Here is a 16,898-nt window from a genome sequence, read left to right as displayed (position 1 = left end):
TTCCCCCTGCTTGTGCTCTCTCGCTCTCTCTGTCAAATAAATAAATAAAATCTTTAAAAAATAATAAAGTGTTAAATCAGAATACAGAATCTCTTTAATGTGGGTAAGTCCTTATGGCCAATTTGTCCAGACTTACTTTTACAATCTCTTGGGTTTTCCCATTAGCTTATACTGTCTCATTACTGTATCTTTTTAACCAGCAAATTTCCAAATTCTTGACTTTGGTCTCCTCTCTGCTGACCTCCAAACTTGACTAGGTTTTGCTCTGTCCAGCCCCGCGCCTTGCCATCGAAAGCTCTCACGTGTTGTGTTGTTCTGCAGCGAGGTCAGCAGAGCTCAGGACTTCTTTCTCTTTGAATCTGTAGGGATCGCCTGCTCCCACAGTGGATCCCACTCTTAGCTGAGTGTCCTGCCATTACCCGAATGTACGAGGAAAGCGCCCTCCTGCGAGACCGCATGACTGTCAACTCTCTCATCCGCATTCTGCAGACCATTCAGGACTTCACCATAGTCTTGGAAGGCTCACTCATCAAAGGAGTGGATGTGTAACCCACGTGGCTAGAAACGCTCAGTCCAGACCCCTTGTTCCTGAGCCTTCCCCAGCTATGGGGACTGATGTGGACTTGTCTGACAAGGGAGTGAGTCAGTGCAGGGGCAACACACTGTATTCCCCAATTTGAACAATCCTCACACTACAGACAAGGCAAAATGCTGTATTGTAGTTCATTTGAACCTGGAATTTAGTATAAAATAGAGTATTTTCATGTGTTAGATGTGTGTAAATATGCTATCTTCTTTAAGAAATTATATTACTCTAATAAGATACTTTTCTTAGATTGAATATTCCTGTGACTTAAAATAAGTAGCTTAACCGCATTGGGAGTTGGGGAGGGGAAGAGTGGTGCTAGCCAGGAAGAAGCCAGTAAACATGTAATTACAGTGCAACCCAGTCGGGCTTTTTTTTCCCTCCAGGTATCACAGAGGAACCCAGAATGCATTGTTACGTCGTAGCCATCCATCCTGGTGTGTCCAATCCTTTTTATTGTGAATGTGAACAGCTTTACCTACTGTACGTGATAGTCCTCACTTACATTTTTTTTTAGGTTACAAATGGTTTCATACGTTTGAATTGAGTCACTTTTCCAGTCTTTTGGAAAAATTTTTCCGTCGGCACAAGATAAAGATATGATTCAAATATTTTAAATACTGGACCCCAGGAGCTTGGCTGAACTGGAAAGAGAACACACAAAGCCCTGAAAAGTATGTTAAATTGTAGGATTATAACTTCTTTACACTTTGGAAAGATTAGCCTAGACTAACTTCATTCTTGGCATTTTTATTCTTGTTATGTGAGGTACTTTGGAGAGATGTGAATTTCAGAGTGTTGGTCTCATAGTTATAAGAACTGCAAACGGCAGTTTGATTCTGTACTTATAATTTGGCCATCTGACCCCTGCAGCAGTTCCTTACCTCAAGGGTAATCTCAAACCCTGTCTTTGTTAGGTTCCATTCACCCCTCCCCTCCCCTCTTCCTGTGCCCATCCCCCTCTCAGGAAATGGAAGGAATGTCTAAGGAGGAGGAGGGCTCTGTGTAGCTTGGAATGTTTTTGTGAAAGTATTTGTTGACCATGATAATGCAAATAACAGAGGGAAAGAGCAAGAATGAACCCTTTCTGGGTGTTTCAGGGCAAGTTTTATGTTCCTTTTTAAGAAAGGGTAATAATATAAAACAACTGGCCCTGAGAAGGTAAAAGCCAGGGCAGCACAGACTGACAAAAATGGAAGCAGAACAAGAGGCAACAGTTTTGAAAGACCAAACATTGTGAGTAGCTTTCCAGCTTGGTATTTTATAAGGAAGTTAAATAAATGTGGGGTTAGCCAGTTACCTTGAGTCTTCGTTTATAGTAGGTCCTGTAACTCATTAGGCATTTGCACATTGTTAGCGGTGAAATTGCCTCAGCAGAGCTCCGGGGTTTATTCCCAGTTGTGGCTGAGGAGCAAAGCCATGGCCTCTCAGGACCCTTGTACAGTCTTGAGGGTCCTGGGCTTAGCCAACAGTATTGTTCCACTTACTTCCTGGAGGAAGAAACTAATGAAACAAGTGCCTCACTCCCTTTATCAAACACTGTATTCAGCCGGGGTCACCAAGGCACATCCCCTTTTAACCAGTGACTTAGTAATCCAGGAGCACCGGGGGAGTTGAAGGCAGCATTTAGAAGCCCATGGAAGGGCTTTAAGAAGATGATTCTGGGTGACCTGGGTAACCTGGAGATTTGCTCGCCTGAGGCTAAGGGCTGTCTGCATTGGTGTAGCTCTTCCAAGGACCTGGAAAGTCTATCATGGGAGGCATCCAGACCCTATTTAACATGGGGTTCTTGTGTTGCAGTGATCAGACACCACAGAATGATCAGTGCAGGGTTTTATTCTTAGTACCTTTCTTAGAAGGCCATGCCTCTGGCACACTCTGGGCAGCTGAGAGATGACTTAGGTTAGCATGCTAGCATTGAGTCATTTTATAGATGGGAACGCTTGAGGATCAGAGAGGCTAAATACCCCACGGCTGGTCAGTGACAACAACCAGAGTCTAGAGCTCGTGTCTTTTATTACACCAAGGCTGCATGAGACTGAGCTCTGAGGAGGCATTCATATGAATAGTCTTTCTACCCCTGGATCTTTATCCATACCTAAACAGGTAGGAAAATCACTGTTAATATTCGTTTATAAGAATCATTTATAAGGATTAACATTCATTTTAACAAATTGTTCTCAAGTGGTTGAGAATTACATCCATTACAAAAACTAGGAGCAAAATTGGATTTGGGGCCTGTGAATAAAGCTATTACATTAAAAAGTACCCCAAAAAAGAGTTATACCTAAAGTTTTATCCCACTTTGTGTAGTATGGCCATTACAGTGGAAATGACCGATTTCAAAAGAAACAATCACACCAGAACTGACACCTCCTCTAGAATGCTGGACCCTTTAAATTGGTTACCTGAGGAGCCCATATAGTTATTCCAGTGATAACAGCCAGGGCTCCAAACCTGTGGGGACCTCCTTGCAAGATGCTTGGATGGCCTACAGCCCATTCTTCTGTTGCCAGTTATGGTAAATCTTGGCCTTTTAGAAGAAATTTAATATTTGGAAACAAAATGTCCTTAGGATCCAAGTTGATGAAAAAGGATGCTTAGGCAGAGTTTGAGGTCACAAAAGAAACAATTCTAAAGAAATAAGACTTAGTTCTTATGTGGCTTGTAACTACCTCTAAGCCAATACCAGAATATTTTGAGCAGGACAGAGGCAGAACCCTTAGAATAAATGTCTATAGCTGACTTTTGGAAGGACCATACCCAGTTAGAGGTATCCTTTTTGGTATATTAATTTTTTAATTAGTATATTGCTTCATAATCACACCTCAGAGTTAAAGTAAGTAAAAATCAATTTTGTAATTGACTTTTTTTCCTCAGAATAAATTAAAAGTAGTGCCCAGAACCACAATTAGTATTTTCATATAATAATAGCTTGAGAGGAAATTGTTTTAAAATGAAATTGCCAAAAATATTACCTCTTGAAACATCTAATTTCCAAGTGTTTTCCAGATGTCCTGAAACTCCGAATCTCAACCTTTCTGATACAGTGGTGGGACAATGTGTGAGCCCAGAAAGCAGTGCCCTGGGTGGGGCTCATTAGCGCCTTAAAACTGACTGAGGCTCCATGTGGGGTGTGGAGCAGCATAAAGTGGGATTCTAGTTGGGGTGAAGTAGGCCTACAGAGAATAAAAGTTCTTCCTCTTTCTCTTTCCCACTGGGAGCAAGAATTTTATATAAGAAACAAACCTGCAAAAGTTTGCAATTTCCCTCTAAAATTTATTTTCAGTGTTTCACACATTTTTGAACCATTGTAACCCTGTGTATTTACTTTAACGTGTCTTTTTTTAAAAAATCATTTTCATGAACTTCTGTCCTACTACATGAATGATATGGGGAAATAATTGAATTGCTTGTATTTCCTTTTTTTGGAATAAAGCACTGTTGTATGCAAATGTAAGTGAAAGAGAGGTAGAGACGATACTTAACGGTATATGTGTAGTATATGTTGACACCTCTAAGATACTTTGAAACATGAGGCAACAGACGAGGACCTCAGATCCCCAGGGAAATATTTATTTGACAGCATTGAGAGTGTAGCTCTTAATTGAAATATCTTCTTTCTGCTAAGAATTACGATTTTTTAGTGGATTTTCACTTGTATTTTCTCTGTGAGGTTTACAGAAACTATCCTTTTCACCATGTTGAAAGGACAATCTGACCCTTAGCTATTTATATTTCAGTATTAACACACCTTCATTGATTGAGAATGGAGTCTCAAACTCCTCTCTACTTTTATGAAGTGAATGCTGTTTCCAAGTCATCAGTTTCTTTGGAAGCCCCTGTTCCTTACATAAGTATTTGTTACTTACTTAGCTTAAAAGGAGACAGAAATGAATAATAAACTTCTAGGTCCCTTACTCCTATTAAAATACATTTCTAAATCTCTTGGATTTCCAAGCTTTTTTGAAGAGGGTGCTGATGATGTGATCAGAGGAATCCAAGAAGAAACTCACCCTCCTAGATCTTCCTTGAGCTGATCATCCTCTCAAGGACAGAATAAAGATTAGCTCCAGAAATGTATCACATTGAGCAGTTGACACCAGAGTGAAAAAAACATGTATCAAAAAGTTTCTCTTCATTTGAAGGAACCCAGGGCATCCTTGGGTTATGTGGGAGAGAATCACACTTCATCCAGTTTCCTGAATGTATTTGTGTGTGGCTCCAGTCTATTCCAAACCAAATCTTGTTGACAGTAGAGAGGTATGGTAAGGAGTTCCTGTTGTCAATCAAATGAGGGTGTTAAACATAGAAAAAACCCCTCTGTGTTACACTTGAACCATGTATAAATGTACCCTGTGTATCTTTTTAAACAATGAACATTTCTGCATTTAAATTATATTGTGTTTCTTTGTATTGTTAACAATGCATCAGAACTGGATTTTTTTTCCTCATCATCTGAACATAATATAAAATTTAAAGAGTATTGTGATATTATCAAGCACTTTAACATACATATCAGAGAAACTGACGTGGGTTTTTCAGGTTTTGAAGTACATTTAAATATGACTTTTCATGCTTTGTTCTTTACAAATAAAACTGTGGGGTTGATACTTTGTTTTGCTTTCTTATTATAGAATCTTTTTTTAAAAGATTTTATTTATTTATTTATTTGACGGAGACACAGCAAGAGAGGGAACACAAGCAGGGGAAGTGGGAGAGGGAGAAGCAGGCTTCAGGCCGAGCAGGGAGCCCGATGTGGGGCTCAATCCAGGACCCTGGGATCATGACCTGAGCTGAAGGCAGATGCTTAACCGAATGAGCCACCCAGGCACCCCTATAAATAAATAAATGTTAAAAAATAAAAAGCTTACTTTTGGACCTAAGTTTGTAATACCAGTTAGACATCCAAGTAGAAAAGCTTAGTAGACACTTGCACATATAGATTAGGAATTCAGGGCAGAACAGTAGTGTATTTGTCAGGGTCCAATCAAGAGTCAGAAACCACACAGCTATTTGAAGAGGGGTGATTTATTTTATTATTTATTTATTTGTTTGTTTGTTTGTTTATTTATTTATTTATTTTTAAGCTCTGTGCTCACTGTGGGGTTTGAACTAGGAACCCTGAGATCAAGAGTTGCATTCTCTACCAGCTGAGCCAGCCAGGTGCCCCAAAAGCAGTGGTTTAATGTAAAAAACTATGTATGATAGTTCTCTCAAGAAACAGAACCAAAAGGGTGTGTGTGTGTGTGTGTGTGTGTGTGTGTGTGTACGTAGAGAAATTTTAAGGAATTGGCTCATGCAGTCGTTAGAGACTTGGTAAACCCAAAATCTACAGGGTAGGCTGTCAGGCTAGACACCCAGGGAAGAGTTGTAGTTCAAGTCCAAAGGCAGTCTGCTGGCAGAATTCTTTCTTGTTCAGAAGGAGGTCAGCTTGTGTTCTGTTTAGGCCTTCAACTGATTTGGTGAGGCCCACCCACATTCTGAAGAGTAATCTGCTTTACTTGAAGGCCACCAATGTAAATAATTTCATCCAAAAAACATTTTCACAGAACCATTTAGAATAATGTTTGATTAAATATCTGACTACCGTGGCCCAGCCAGATTGATACATAACATTTAACCATCACAAACTGTAACAAGAAATTAGAACAATGGAAGATTTGCTGCTAAGCAATAAAAAGAACTCAAGAATACAAGAATCAAAACAAAACAAAACACAAGAATAGCATCTATATGAGCAGCCACTAACCCTAGGCCCAAGGCTAGGCAAACCTAAAATGCCCCCTTTCCCCCAGGCTGAGAGCCCGATTTGTTAGGGCACAACCATAGCCCATCAGTACTAAAATGCCACATCAGTAGCACTTGTGAATCTACCCTTAGGTGCCCGGGAAGGATCCATGGGGAGGTACCGTGTCCCAGAACTTGCTGGGAGGCCATCCATGGAGAGGTGCTATACCAGTAAGACTCAGTGGAGAGTGGAGAGCCACCCAAGGGAATGTCATACGAGGTCAGCTGCCGAGAACAAGAGCTGGGAGCGTCCTGTAGGAGCTTGCAGAAGGAAGCACAGCAGAACGAGGAAGACCAGCTCCCTTGTCCGGTGCCTCTCCAGAGCGTTCTCCTGACAAAGGTGAACATTGTGCCAGCCGGCAAAGGAAAAGTGTTCACAAGAGGGTCTAGCATTGTTGCAGAACAGGCAATAAAGGGTAGATTTGGAGCTGAGAGGCAATAAACTGATAACTGCCCCAGTTCCTGATACTCAGTTACAGAGGAAACAAAGGAGGGGAGCAGGAAAATGCAGAAGGAAAAGAGACGATAGAGCAAGTATCTCCAAACTTCATGGTGCAATGCTTTGGAGCACATTGTCTGCCATGTCTCTTTGAACTTGGTCCAGATATATCTATACAATTTTCATCACTACCCTTTAAACTATTAACTTTAAAAAATACAGATTAACTGCAGTTAAAAAGGTTAGGAGGCTTTCGCAGTCTAAGGGAAAGAAGACCACAGGGGTAGCAATGAAGGTGATGAAAAGTGTTGAGCACTGGGTATATTTTGAGACTAAAGCAGAGAACTTCCTGATGGATTGAATGTGGGGGATGAACAAAAGAAAAGTCAGGAATGACTAAGGATCTTGGCATGATAAACTGGAAGGATGAAGCCAGAATTTCTGTTAACCAAGATGAGTAAGGATGGGGGGAGAACAGGCTTTGGAGACAGATCAGAAGTTCAAGTTTGGACATATTAAATTTCAAATATTGATTAGATATCCAAGTGGAAATGGTGAACAGGAAATTGAATGTCTGCGTCTGGATTTTTTGAGCAATTGGACTTCAGATATACATTTGGGAGTTGCCAGCATATATAGATGGAATTTAACCTCCTAAAACTGGATAAGAACATAAAGGGATTGAGTTATTAAATAATCTCCCAAAACATTCATTTTAATTCCATGATATGGATATGGCATGATTTATTGTGTGACATTTAGATTTACCTCCCATTTTTTCACTATTCTGAAAAATGCTATGATGAAAAACATCTACATAGTTCCTAATGTTTCACTATTCTGAATAATACCATAATGAACAAAGATCCTTGCTTTGTGAAAAACTACCATTTTTGTGGGTCAAAGGCAAATGTAGACAACTTTACATGATTCAACCTAATATTTGTGATACTTCTTTTGGTTCTTTATCCTGATGTGTTATAATTTGATTAAAATAGATACTGTAACCTAGATGGAGCGATTAATCTCTGGGCTGCAAAATCTAAAAATAAATCACTCTAGTTAGAGCTACCCTGTAGGGCCAGATGTTTCCTAAACTCCAGTAAAACAATCCTGAGGTTTATCATTTACCTATCCATAACTTGTCTTCTTAAATGACGCCAAAACTTTTCCTGAGTTTCTCACATTAACATCCTATGCTTCCAAATACATGAAATAAAAACTGATGGAATCAATGAGAAAGAGACAAAGCCTCAGGTATAGTAAGAAAAGAACTCCTTTCTCAATAATTGAAAGAGTAAATAGGAAATCAGTAGAGACATAGAGGACTTGGACAATACGATCAACCAACTTGACCAGATTGACATAGAATATTTTCACCAACAACAAGATACAAATTCTTTCCAAGTACACAAAGAACACTTACCAAAACTGACAATATTTGGGGTCATAAAACATGTATCAATAAATGTAACAAGATTCAAGTCATGTAAAGTGTGTTCTCTGGCCAAGAGGGTCAAAAAATGAATCAAAAGTGAAAGCAAAAAGAGCATCTAAAGCAGCTCTTAAAGAGAGATTAATAGCACTGAACACCTACATTAGAAAAAGTTTTCAGTGGCTCAGTAAGTTAAGCATCCAACTCTTTATTTCGGCTCAGGTCATGATCTCGGGGTCGTGAGATCAAGCCCTGTGTTGGGCTTTGCACTGGGCATGGAGCCTGCTTAAGATTCTCTTCCTCTCCCTCTGCCCCTTCTCCATTTCTCTCTCTCTCTCAAAAAAAAAAAAAAGTTTTTCTATGATACATATGTAACAGATGTTACCATGTTCCATGTAACATATGTTAACATGTTAATTAGAAACTGTTTAGAAACTAAAAAAAAAACCTAACAAAAAAGACAATAATAAAGATTAGAGCAGAAATCAATGAATTAGAAAACAGAAAAAGAAGAAAGAAAGTCAGTGAAACCAGATGGTAATTCTTTGAGAAATCAATAAAATTGATAATCCTGTAGCCAGACTGATTAGAGAAAAAAGAAACAAGACACAAATTGCCAATATCAGAATGACAGAGTTGACATAAATACAGATCCTACAGATATTGAAAGAATCATAAGGGAATAACATGAACAACATTTTGGCAATAAATGCTACAACTTATATGAAAAGGATGTTTCTTAAAGACATCAACTACCAGGGGCGCCTGGGTGGCTCAGTCGTTAAGCATCTGCCTTCGGCTCAGGTCATGATCCCAAGTCCTGGGATTGAGCCCCGTATCAGGCTCCCTCCTCCGCGGGAAGCCTGCTTCTCCCTCTCCCACTCCCCCTGCTGTGTTCCTTTTCTTGCTATGTCTCTCTCTGTCAAATAAATAAATAAAATCTCAAAAAAAAAAAGGACATCAACTACCAAAGTTCACTTGAGAAGAAATAGATAACCTGAATAGCCTATGTCTGTTAAAGAAATTGAATTGTTATTCCATTTGAATTGAATAACTTCTCACAAAGAAAATCCCAGGCCTAGATAACTGCAGTGGTGAATTCTATTAAAAATTTAAGAAAAAAGTAATGAAAATACTACACAAACTCTTCCAGAAAATTGATGAAGTGTGTGTTAATTTGCTAAAGCTTCTTTTCTTTTCTTTTTTTTTTAAGATTTTATTTATTTATTTATTTGACAGAGAGAGAGAGCGCGAGAGAGGGAACACAAGCAGGGGGAGTGGGAGAAGGAGAAGCAGGCTTCCCGCGGAGCAGGGAGCCCGATGCGGGGCTCGATCCCAGCACCCTGGGATCATGACCTGAGCCGAAGGCAGACGCTTAACGACTGAGCCACCCAGGCGCCCAGTTTGCTAAAGCTTCTACAACAAAGTACCACAGATTAGGTGGCTTAAACAACAGAAATTTATTTTCTCATAATTCTGGAGGCTACAAGTCTGAGACCAAAGTGTTAGCAGTGGTTTCTTCTGAGGCCTCTCTCCTTGGCTTGTAGGTGATCATCTTCTCTCTGTATCTTCACATTGTCTTTCCTCTGTGCATGTCTGTATCCTAATTTCCTCTTATAAGGACACCAGTTATATTGGATTACAGCCCACCTTAATGACCTCATTTTAACTTAATTACCTCTTTAAAGACCTTATCTCCAAATATAGTCACATTCCTAGGTACTAGTAGTGTCAGGGCTTTAATATATAAAATTTGAGAGGACACAATTCAGCCTATAACAAGGTAATACTTCCCAACCCATTCCATGAGCCAGCATTATCCTGATACTATTACCAAACAAAGAAATTACAAGAAAAAAAAAAAAATACAGACCAAAAACTCTGATGAACATAGACGTAAAAATTCTTTTTTTTTTTTTTAAAGATTTTATTTATTTGACAGAAAGAGACACAGCGAGAGAGGGAACACAAGCAGGGGGAGTGGGAGAGTGAGAAGCAGGTTTCCCGCCGAGCAGGGAGCCCGATGCGGGGCTCGATCCCAGGACCCTGGCATCATGACCTGAGCCGAAGGCAGATGCTTAACAACTGAGCCACCCAGGCGCCCCTAGACGTAAAAATTCTTAACAAAATGTTATCAATTCAAATCTGGTGATAAAAATATGTCATGACTAATTGGGCTTTATCAAGGAAAGCAAGGTATTTGTTATTCAAAAATTAAAAATCAAGCAATATAATTCACCATATTTACAGACCAAAAAATAAAAGCAAGTTATATGCTCATCTCAGTAGATGTAAAAAATTTTTTTGACAAATTCTAGCATTTATTCATGGTTTAGGAAAAAAATTAACTCAGCAAATTTCTTCACCTCAGATATACTATTTTCATGGGTCAGAAAATGCTAATGGGCATCTACAAAACACCTATAGCTAAACATCATACTTTAATGGAGAGAGGCTGAGCACTTTCCACCTAGGATCAAAAACAAGGCAAAGATATCCAGTCTTAACACTTCTATTCAACACTGTACTAGTTTCTAGCCAGTGCAACAAGACAAGAAAAACAAAAAGCATCAAGATTGGAAAGTAAGAAGTAAAACTATCTATTTACAGATGACATGATTGCCCATGTAGAAAATCCTATGGAATTTACTAAAAAGTTACAAAAACTAAATGAGTTCAGCAAGGTTGTAGGACACAAAGTTAATGTACAAAAATCAGTTGTACTTCTATATGCAATAGCATTACAAATCTGACCAAAAAATGTGCAAGACCTACTCACTGAAAACTACTGAGGGAAATTAAAGAGGCCTTAAATACATGGAAAGGTATGGTGTGAAAAAAAAAAAAAAGATAATTTTTTGTGTTCATAGGTTAGAACAGTCAATATTATTAAGGAGTCAGTTCTTCCCAATTTGATCTATAGAGTCAAAGCAATCCCATCCAAAATCCTAACAGTCTTTTTTTGTAGAAATTAACAAACTAATTCTAAAATTTATAATGAAAATGCAAAGAACCTAGAAGAGCCTAAATTACTTCGAAGAAAAGAGACAAATTTGGAGGACTATATTAACTGATTTCAATACTTACAATAAAACTAGAGTAATTCAGTTGGGGGGAAAAATTGAGGTAGACAAATAGATCAATTGAACAGAATAGAAAGTTTGGTAACAGACCCACACATATATGGTCAATTGTTTCAGTGAAGTTGCAAGGGCAATTAAATGGCAAAAAGAATAGCCTTTTCAGGCTATTGTTCAAATGCAAAAGAAACGAAGTTCGATCCACACCTTATACCATATACAAAAATTAACTCAAAATGCATCATAGAGTGTGCACAGCGCTTTGCTTTCCCGCTGGTGTGCTCCTTTGGAGCTGAGTCATTGCTGATTCATAGAGCTTGAAGGACACATTGGCTTTTTTGTTTCAACAAAACTTGAAACTTGGAAACAAAATGGAAGAAAACAAACAATGCAACAGTATGGTTAATGGTAATTTTGAAGAAGTTCCCAGCAAGGAGGTAACTGAGTTCAACCATCCACTGTACAAACAGAGATACTACTTCGTTAAAAATTTAGTGGATCAACATCAACCCAAGAAGGTTGCAGACTTGGGCTTCAGTGATGCCACACTTAGATGGATGCTAAAATTCCACAGTTGCACTGAACATCTTGTTGGAATAGATATTATTGCTGCCAATTCCTTACAATGGGAAGGGACTAAGTTGACTCCAACAGTGGGGGATTATCTAGCTCCTCGGGACCTAGATTTGACTATAACCTTGTATCGTGCTTCTGCTGTACAGAAAGACTCTCGTTTGCTTGGATTTGACTTCATAGCATGTACTGAATTGATAGAATACTTAGATTCTGAAGATCTGGCCAAGTTTCCTGAAGTCATATTTGGGTACTTTTCTCTGGGTATGGTTGTCATCAGCACACCAAACTCTGAATTCAATCCCCTGTTTCCAGCATCAACCTTTAGAAATCCAGATCACAAATTTGAGTGAAACAGAATGCAGTTTCAGACGTGGGCTTTGGATGTGGCAAATCTCTACAATTACTGCATCGAGTCTACTGGTATGGAGGCTCCTCCAGCAGGAGCTGAACATGTTGGCTACTGTACCCAGACAGGGGTCTTCCAGAAAAACATAGCAAAGGCAACTGAATCGTGCATTTCAGAGCCACAGGAACATGTTCATAAAGCTGTTTTTACAACCTCATACCCGAGTTTACAGCAAAAACAATACCTCCGGCTTGTTCTGAGCGCCGAGGTGTTAAAAGCAGTCGACTTCATGAAAGTCGGGTTTCTCCTGGACCCGAAGAAAAGCGCGGTCAAGTGGTTCCAGAAGGCAGTTGCATCCAACGGCATGGATCAACCCTCACAGAAGCTCAAGGAGCCCAAACAGAGCAGTCCCCCAAACCTTACAGTATGGGAAAGGTTTTTGTACCCCTGGAAAGACTCACTGCTTATCCGATGGCGAACCGCTTGGTGAACAGTGTGGAGAAGCTGAGAACACTGTTTGCTGAAGCAATTCGACTAAACAGAGATCAAACTGCGGTGCAGGCAGACTTGATTAATTACCATACACGAAACCTCCTTAAGTCTTCATGATAGGCTCATTTAGACAACTTTGTGTCGTCATAAGTTAGGCAACTTAGTTTTGAATTTCTCTAACCTTGTTCTTGTTTTTCATACGCTTTTTGTAGGGTGGTGGAGGGTTCATAATGTGCTTGTTCATGTTTCTGTTAGTCCCATGTTGAATGTGACTTTAAAACATTTTAAAGGAAATTGGATTATCAAATAAACCTTTTCCCAGGGTGGGGAAATGCATCATAGATATAAACGTAAAACCTAAAATTGTAAAACTTGAAAAGAAAACAAAGGTATATGGCCTGGGGTGAGGCAAAGATTTCTTAGATATGACAACAAAAGATATAGTCCATAAAAGATAAAACTGATAAACTGGACTTCATAAAAAGTATGCTCTTTTTTTCAAGTTGGACATATTTATTAATCAGTGTAAAACTTCAACATAGCACATCAACATGACTTTGAGCATTCAGAGGGGAAATAGTTCTTGGTTAAGCAGAAAACTGTACAAATGACTTCTGAAGACCTTCATTCTAAGCAGTTTTACAGTCAAACATTTCAGTTAGAAGTCTGAACCCTCTTTCTTCAGTTTGCTGTAATCTACATTCACTGAGTAGAACTTGCTTTGATCATTAGGACACACTTTACTCTGGGTTCTGGGTTACTCTCTTCATCCCAACAGATATTTGGATCAAACAATGCCAGACACAAGACATACACTGCTTCTCCAGTACCTCCAGCTCCAATAAATATGAAGAGAGAAATCAAGCTTGAATGTTTTCTTGGCCTAACCAAGGACCTAGGGGAACATATTTGTGGCAAAGGCCTTGGGTGTGAAAGGAGAGGAGACTAAGGCCAGGCCTGGGACTAAGTAGTCTCTGCCAAAAAATATACTCTTTGAAAGATACTATTAGGAGAGTCCAAAGATAAGCCACAGACTGGGAGAAAATATTAGCAAATCACATATCTGATAAAGAACTTGTATGCAGTGTATATAAAAAACCCTCAAAAAGCAATAAGATAGGGACGCCTGGGTGGCTCAATCGGTTAAGCGTCTGCCTTCGGCTCAGGTCATGGTCCCAGGGTCCTGGGATCGAGTTCCACGTCGGACTCCTTGCTCAGAGGGAAGCCTGCTTCTCCCTCTGCCTGCCCCTCCCCCTGCTTGTGCTCTCTCTCTCTCTCTCTGGCAAATAAATAAATAAAATCTTAAAAAAAAAAAAAAAGCAGTAAGATAAACAGCCCAACAACAACAAGAAGGGGCAAATAATTTGAATGGACACTTTAACAAAGAAGATATGTGGATATCAAAAAGCACACAAAAAGATGCTTATCACCATTAGTTATCTCAGAAATGTAAATTAAAACTAAAATGAGATACTACTATACACCTCTGAGAATGGCTAAAACTGAAAGGACTGATTATACCAGAAGTTGGTGAGGCTGTACGGCAACTGGGATTCTCATATACTGCAGATGGGAATGTAAAACGGGGCAACCACTTTGGAAACCAGTTCGTCAGGTTCTTAAAAAATTTGACATATACCTATCATATGACTAAGCCAATCTATTCCTAGGTAATTAATTACCAAAGAGAAGTAAAAGCACATATCTATACAAATACTTGTACATGAATGTTCATGATAGTCTTATTTGTAATAGCCAAAAACTGGTATTAACCCAATTGGTATCAACAGGTGAGTGGATAAACAATTGGTGATATATCCACACAATGGACTACTACTAGCAATGAAAAGGAATAAACTACAGATACATGCAACAATACAGATGAATCTCAAAGTAATTATTCTGAGTAAAAAAAAGGCAAAAAATGAATACATACTATAGGATTACACTTATATAAAATCAAACAAAAATGCAAAGAATCTGCAGTGACAGAAGACAAATGGGTTGTTGCTTGGACACAGGGGCTGCTAAGTGGATGGGATGATAAAGAGGCACAAGGAAACTTTGGGGTGACAGATATATTCATAATCCAGATTGTGGTGATAGTTTCATAGGTATATACATGTGTCAAAACTTACCAAAACTGCACACTTTCAGTATGTGAAATTTGTTGAATGTCATTGATAGCTCAATAAAGCTCAATTAAAGGCTTTTTAAATCTAACTGAAAAGTTGAGAAGAGGGGCGCCTGGGTGGCTCAGTCGGTTAAGCAGCTGCCTTTGGCTCAGGTCATGATTCCAGGGTCCTGGGATCAAGCCCCGCATCGGGCTCCCTGCTCAGCAGGAAGCCTGGTTCTCCCTCTCCCACTCCCTCTGCTTGTGTTCCCTCTCTGTCAAATAAATAAATAAATAAATAAATAAATAAATAAATAAATAAATAAAAGAAAAGTTGAGAATGCATTGAAACTAAAATGGAAAAAAAAAGTAGGGGTAACCCAATAACTTGATTTACCCATCATTCCCTTCTACCTCATTCAATGGGCTTCTTAAGTTCATCATTTGGTTATCCACAAGCACTTCAGACATCTTAAGATGTTCTACACTCAATGCCAAAGGCTGGAAGCAGGTCAGGTAAATCTGGACGAACCCAACAAACAAGTGCCTAGTGTAAGGAAACACACGTGACTGCAGTCACACACTCCTTCAAAGAAGGCCAACTGGCATTTTAGCTTCTAGGTTTCCACACAGCATTGCTGTTATGACTCTTTAAACGCCTCCCCTTAATATTCTTACCCGGTTGTGTCCCTCAATCCTAATGTATTTTATCATGATCCCCCACCCCCACTGAAAGATCCACCTTAGACCAGGCTTCAAAAGCTCAATAAATACCTAGACTTCGCCCTTTCCCCTCTGCCCTCTGATAGGCTCCTCGGGCTAGTCAAGTTAGTGCTCTTCCTCACTGTGCAAGCAATAACCGGATTGTCTTGATGATAATTCAGGAAGCCAGGATTCAACATTATTGATCATTTGTATTTTCTCTTCTAAATTATTTTGGTAATCTTTGCCCATTTCTTCATTTTAAATGTTTGCTTTTGGTTTCGATTTGTAGTTTGAAAACTTCTTAAAGCTATTCTTTGCACTATCTGATGTAAATATTTTCTCACTTTTATCTTTTTGGTGGTTTGTTGTTGCTGTTGCACAGAAATTTTTAGTTTTCACATGTTTAGAGTCATTATAAAAATAAATAAATAAAACAGCTTCCGGTGCTATACTGACTGGGTTCAAATGTCTACTGCTTACTAGCTGAGGACCCTTGTGTAACTCTCTGTGGACCCAGGTTCCTCATCCTGCCTCCCACGGGGATGCAAGCTCCCTGAAAGGAGGTATTTCCGGCTGTTTTGTTAACTGCTGTATCCCCGGCTCTGGGGACAGTGCCTGATACATAAATAAACGCTCAATAAATATTTACTAAATGCATGAATCTGTGAAGTCAGAACAATCTTATTTACCTCATGGGATTGTTATAAGAATTAATTAATCCTCATGAATTTTAGTCTAGAACAGTGCCCGGCACACACTAATAAGAGTAGAAGGAATGGGAGCGCCTGGGTGGCTCAGTCGTTAAGCGTCTGCCTTCCGCCGGGCTCATGATCCCAGCGTCCTGGGATCGAGCCCCCCGTCGGGCTCGCTGCTCAGCAGGAAGCCTGCTTCTCCCTCTCCCACTCCCCCTGCTTGTGTTCCCTCTCTCGCTGTGTCCCTCTGTCAACTGAATAAATAAAATCTTTAAAAATAAAAGAGTAGAAGGAATGTTCCCTCCCTCTCCCATCCCCCAAATCCTGCCTCTCAGAGAAGTTTCACCTGATCGTCTTCTCTCCCGCCCCCACCTCCCCTCAGTTAAGTCTTTCCCTTTCCTCGGCCCCCTCCTCCTCCCACAGGATTTGCACCATTGTTCCCTTTCAGGGTGGCTCACTTGTCACTGGAAGTTCTTAACCTTTGGGCATCTGGGAGCCCCTTTGAAAAACCAAGGAAATTTATGAACACTCTCCCCAGAAAAATGCACCTATGCACAGGCACACAGGCTTCTCCGTACAATAGGACGGAGCTCACAGAATCCGGCCACTAAACTGCCATTTTAGATCTCTGAATTAAGCGGACA

General features: G+C 39.6%; 2 protein-coding genes across 4 annotated transcripts in view; both read left to right on the top strand.

Annotated features, from left to right (window-relative positions):
- Positions 1–5,199, top strand: part of DENND5B (DENN domain containing 5B) — a 189,772-nt gene extending 184,573 nt beyond the window's left edge. For all 3 annotated transcript variants that reach the window (XM_078075846.1, XM_078075847.1, XM_078075849.1), the window contains one exon: positions 366–5,199. In XM_078075846.1, the coding sequence (XP_077931972.1) occupies positions 366–549 (184 nt within the window). In that variant the 3' untranslated portion in view covers positions 550–5,199. The remainder of the gene's footprint in view (positions 1–365) is intronic.
- Positions 5,200–11,040: 5,841 nt separating this feature from the next.
- On the top strand, positions 11,041–16,207 carry LOC118547524 (small RNA 2'-O-methyltransferase-like). Its single transcript, XM_078075845.1, is given in 2 exon segments — positions 11,041–12,614; positions 12,617–16,207. Coding segments are annotated over 2 exon segments (1,158 nt in total). The 5' UTR covers positions 11,041–11,701; the 3' UTR covers positions 12,862–16,207.
- Positions 16,208–16,898: the final 691 nt, after the last annotated feature.

Source organism: Halichoerus grypus, chromosome 6, assembly GCF_964656455.1.
Source record: "Halichoerus grypus chromosome 6, mHalGry1.hap1.1, whole genome shotgun sequence".
Classification (NCBI taxonomy): domain Eukaryota; kingdom Metazoa; phylum Chordata; class Mammalia; order Carnivora; family Phocidae; genus Halichoerus; species Halichoerus grypus.
The sequence above is the reverse complement of the archived record's forward strand: the minus strand, read 5'-3'. Positions and strand labels throughout refer to the sequence as shown.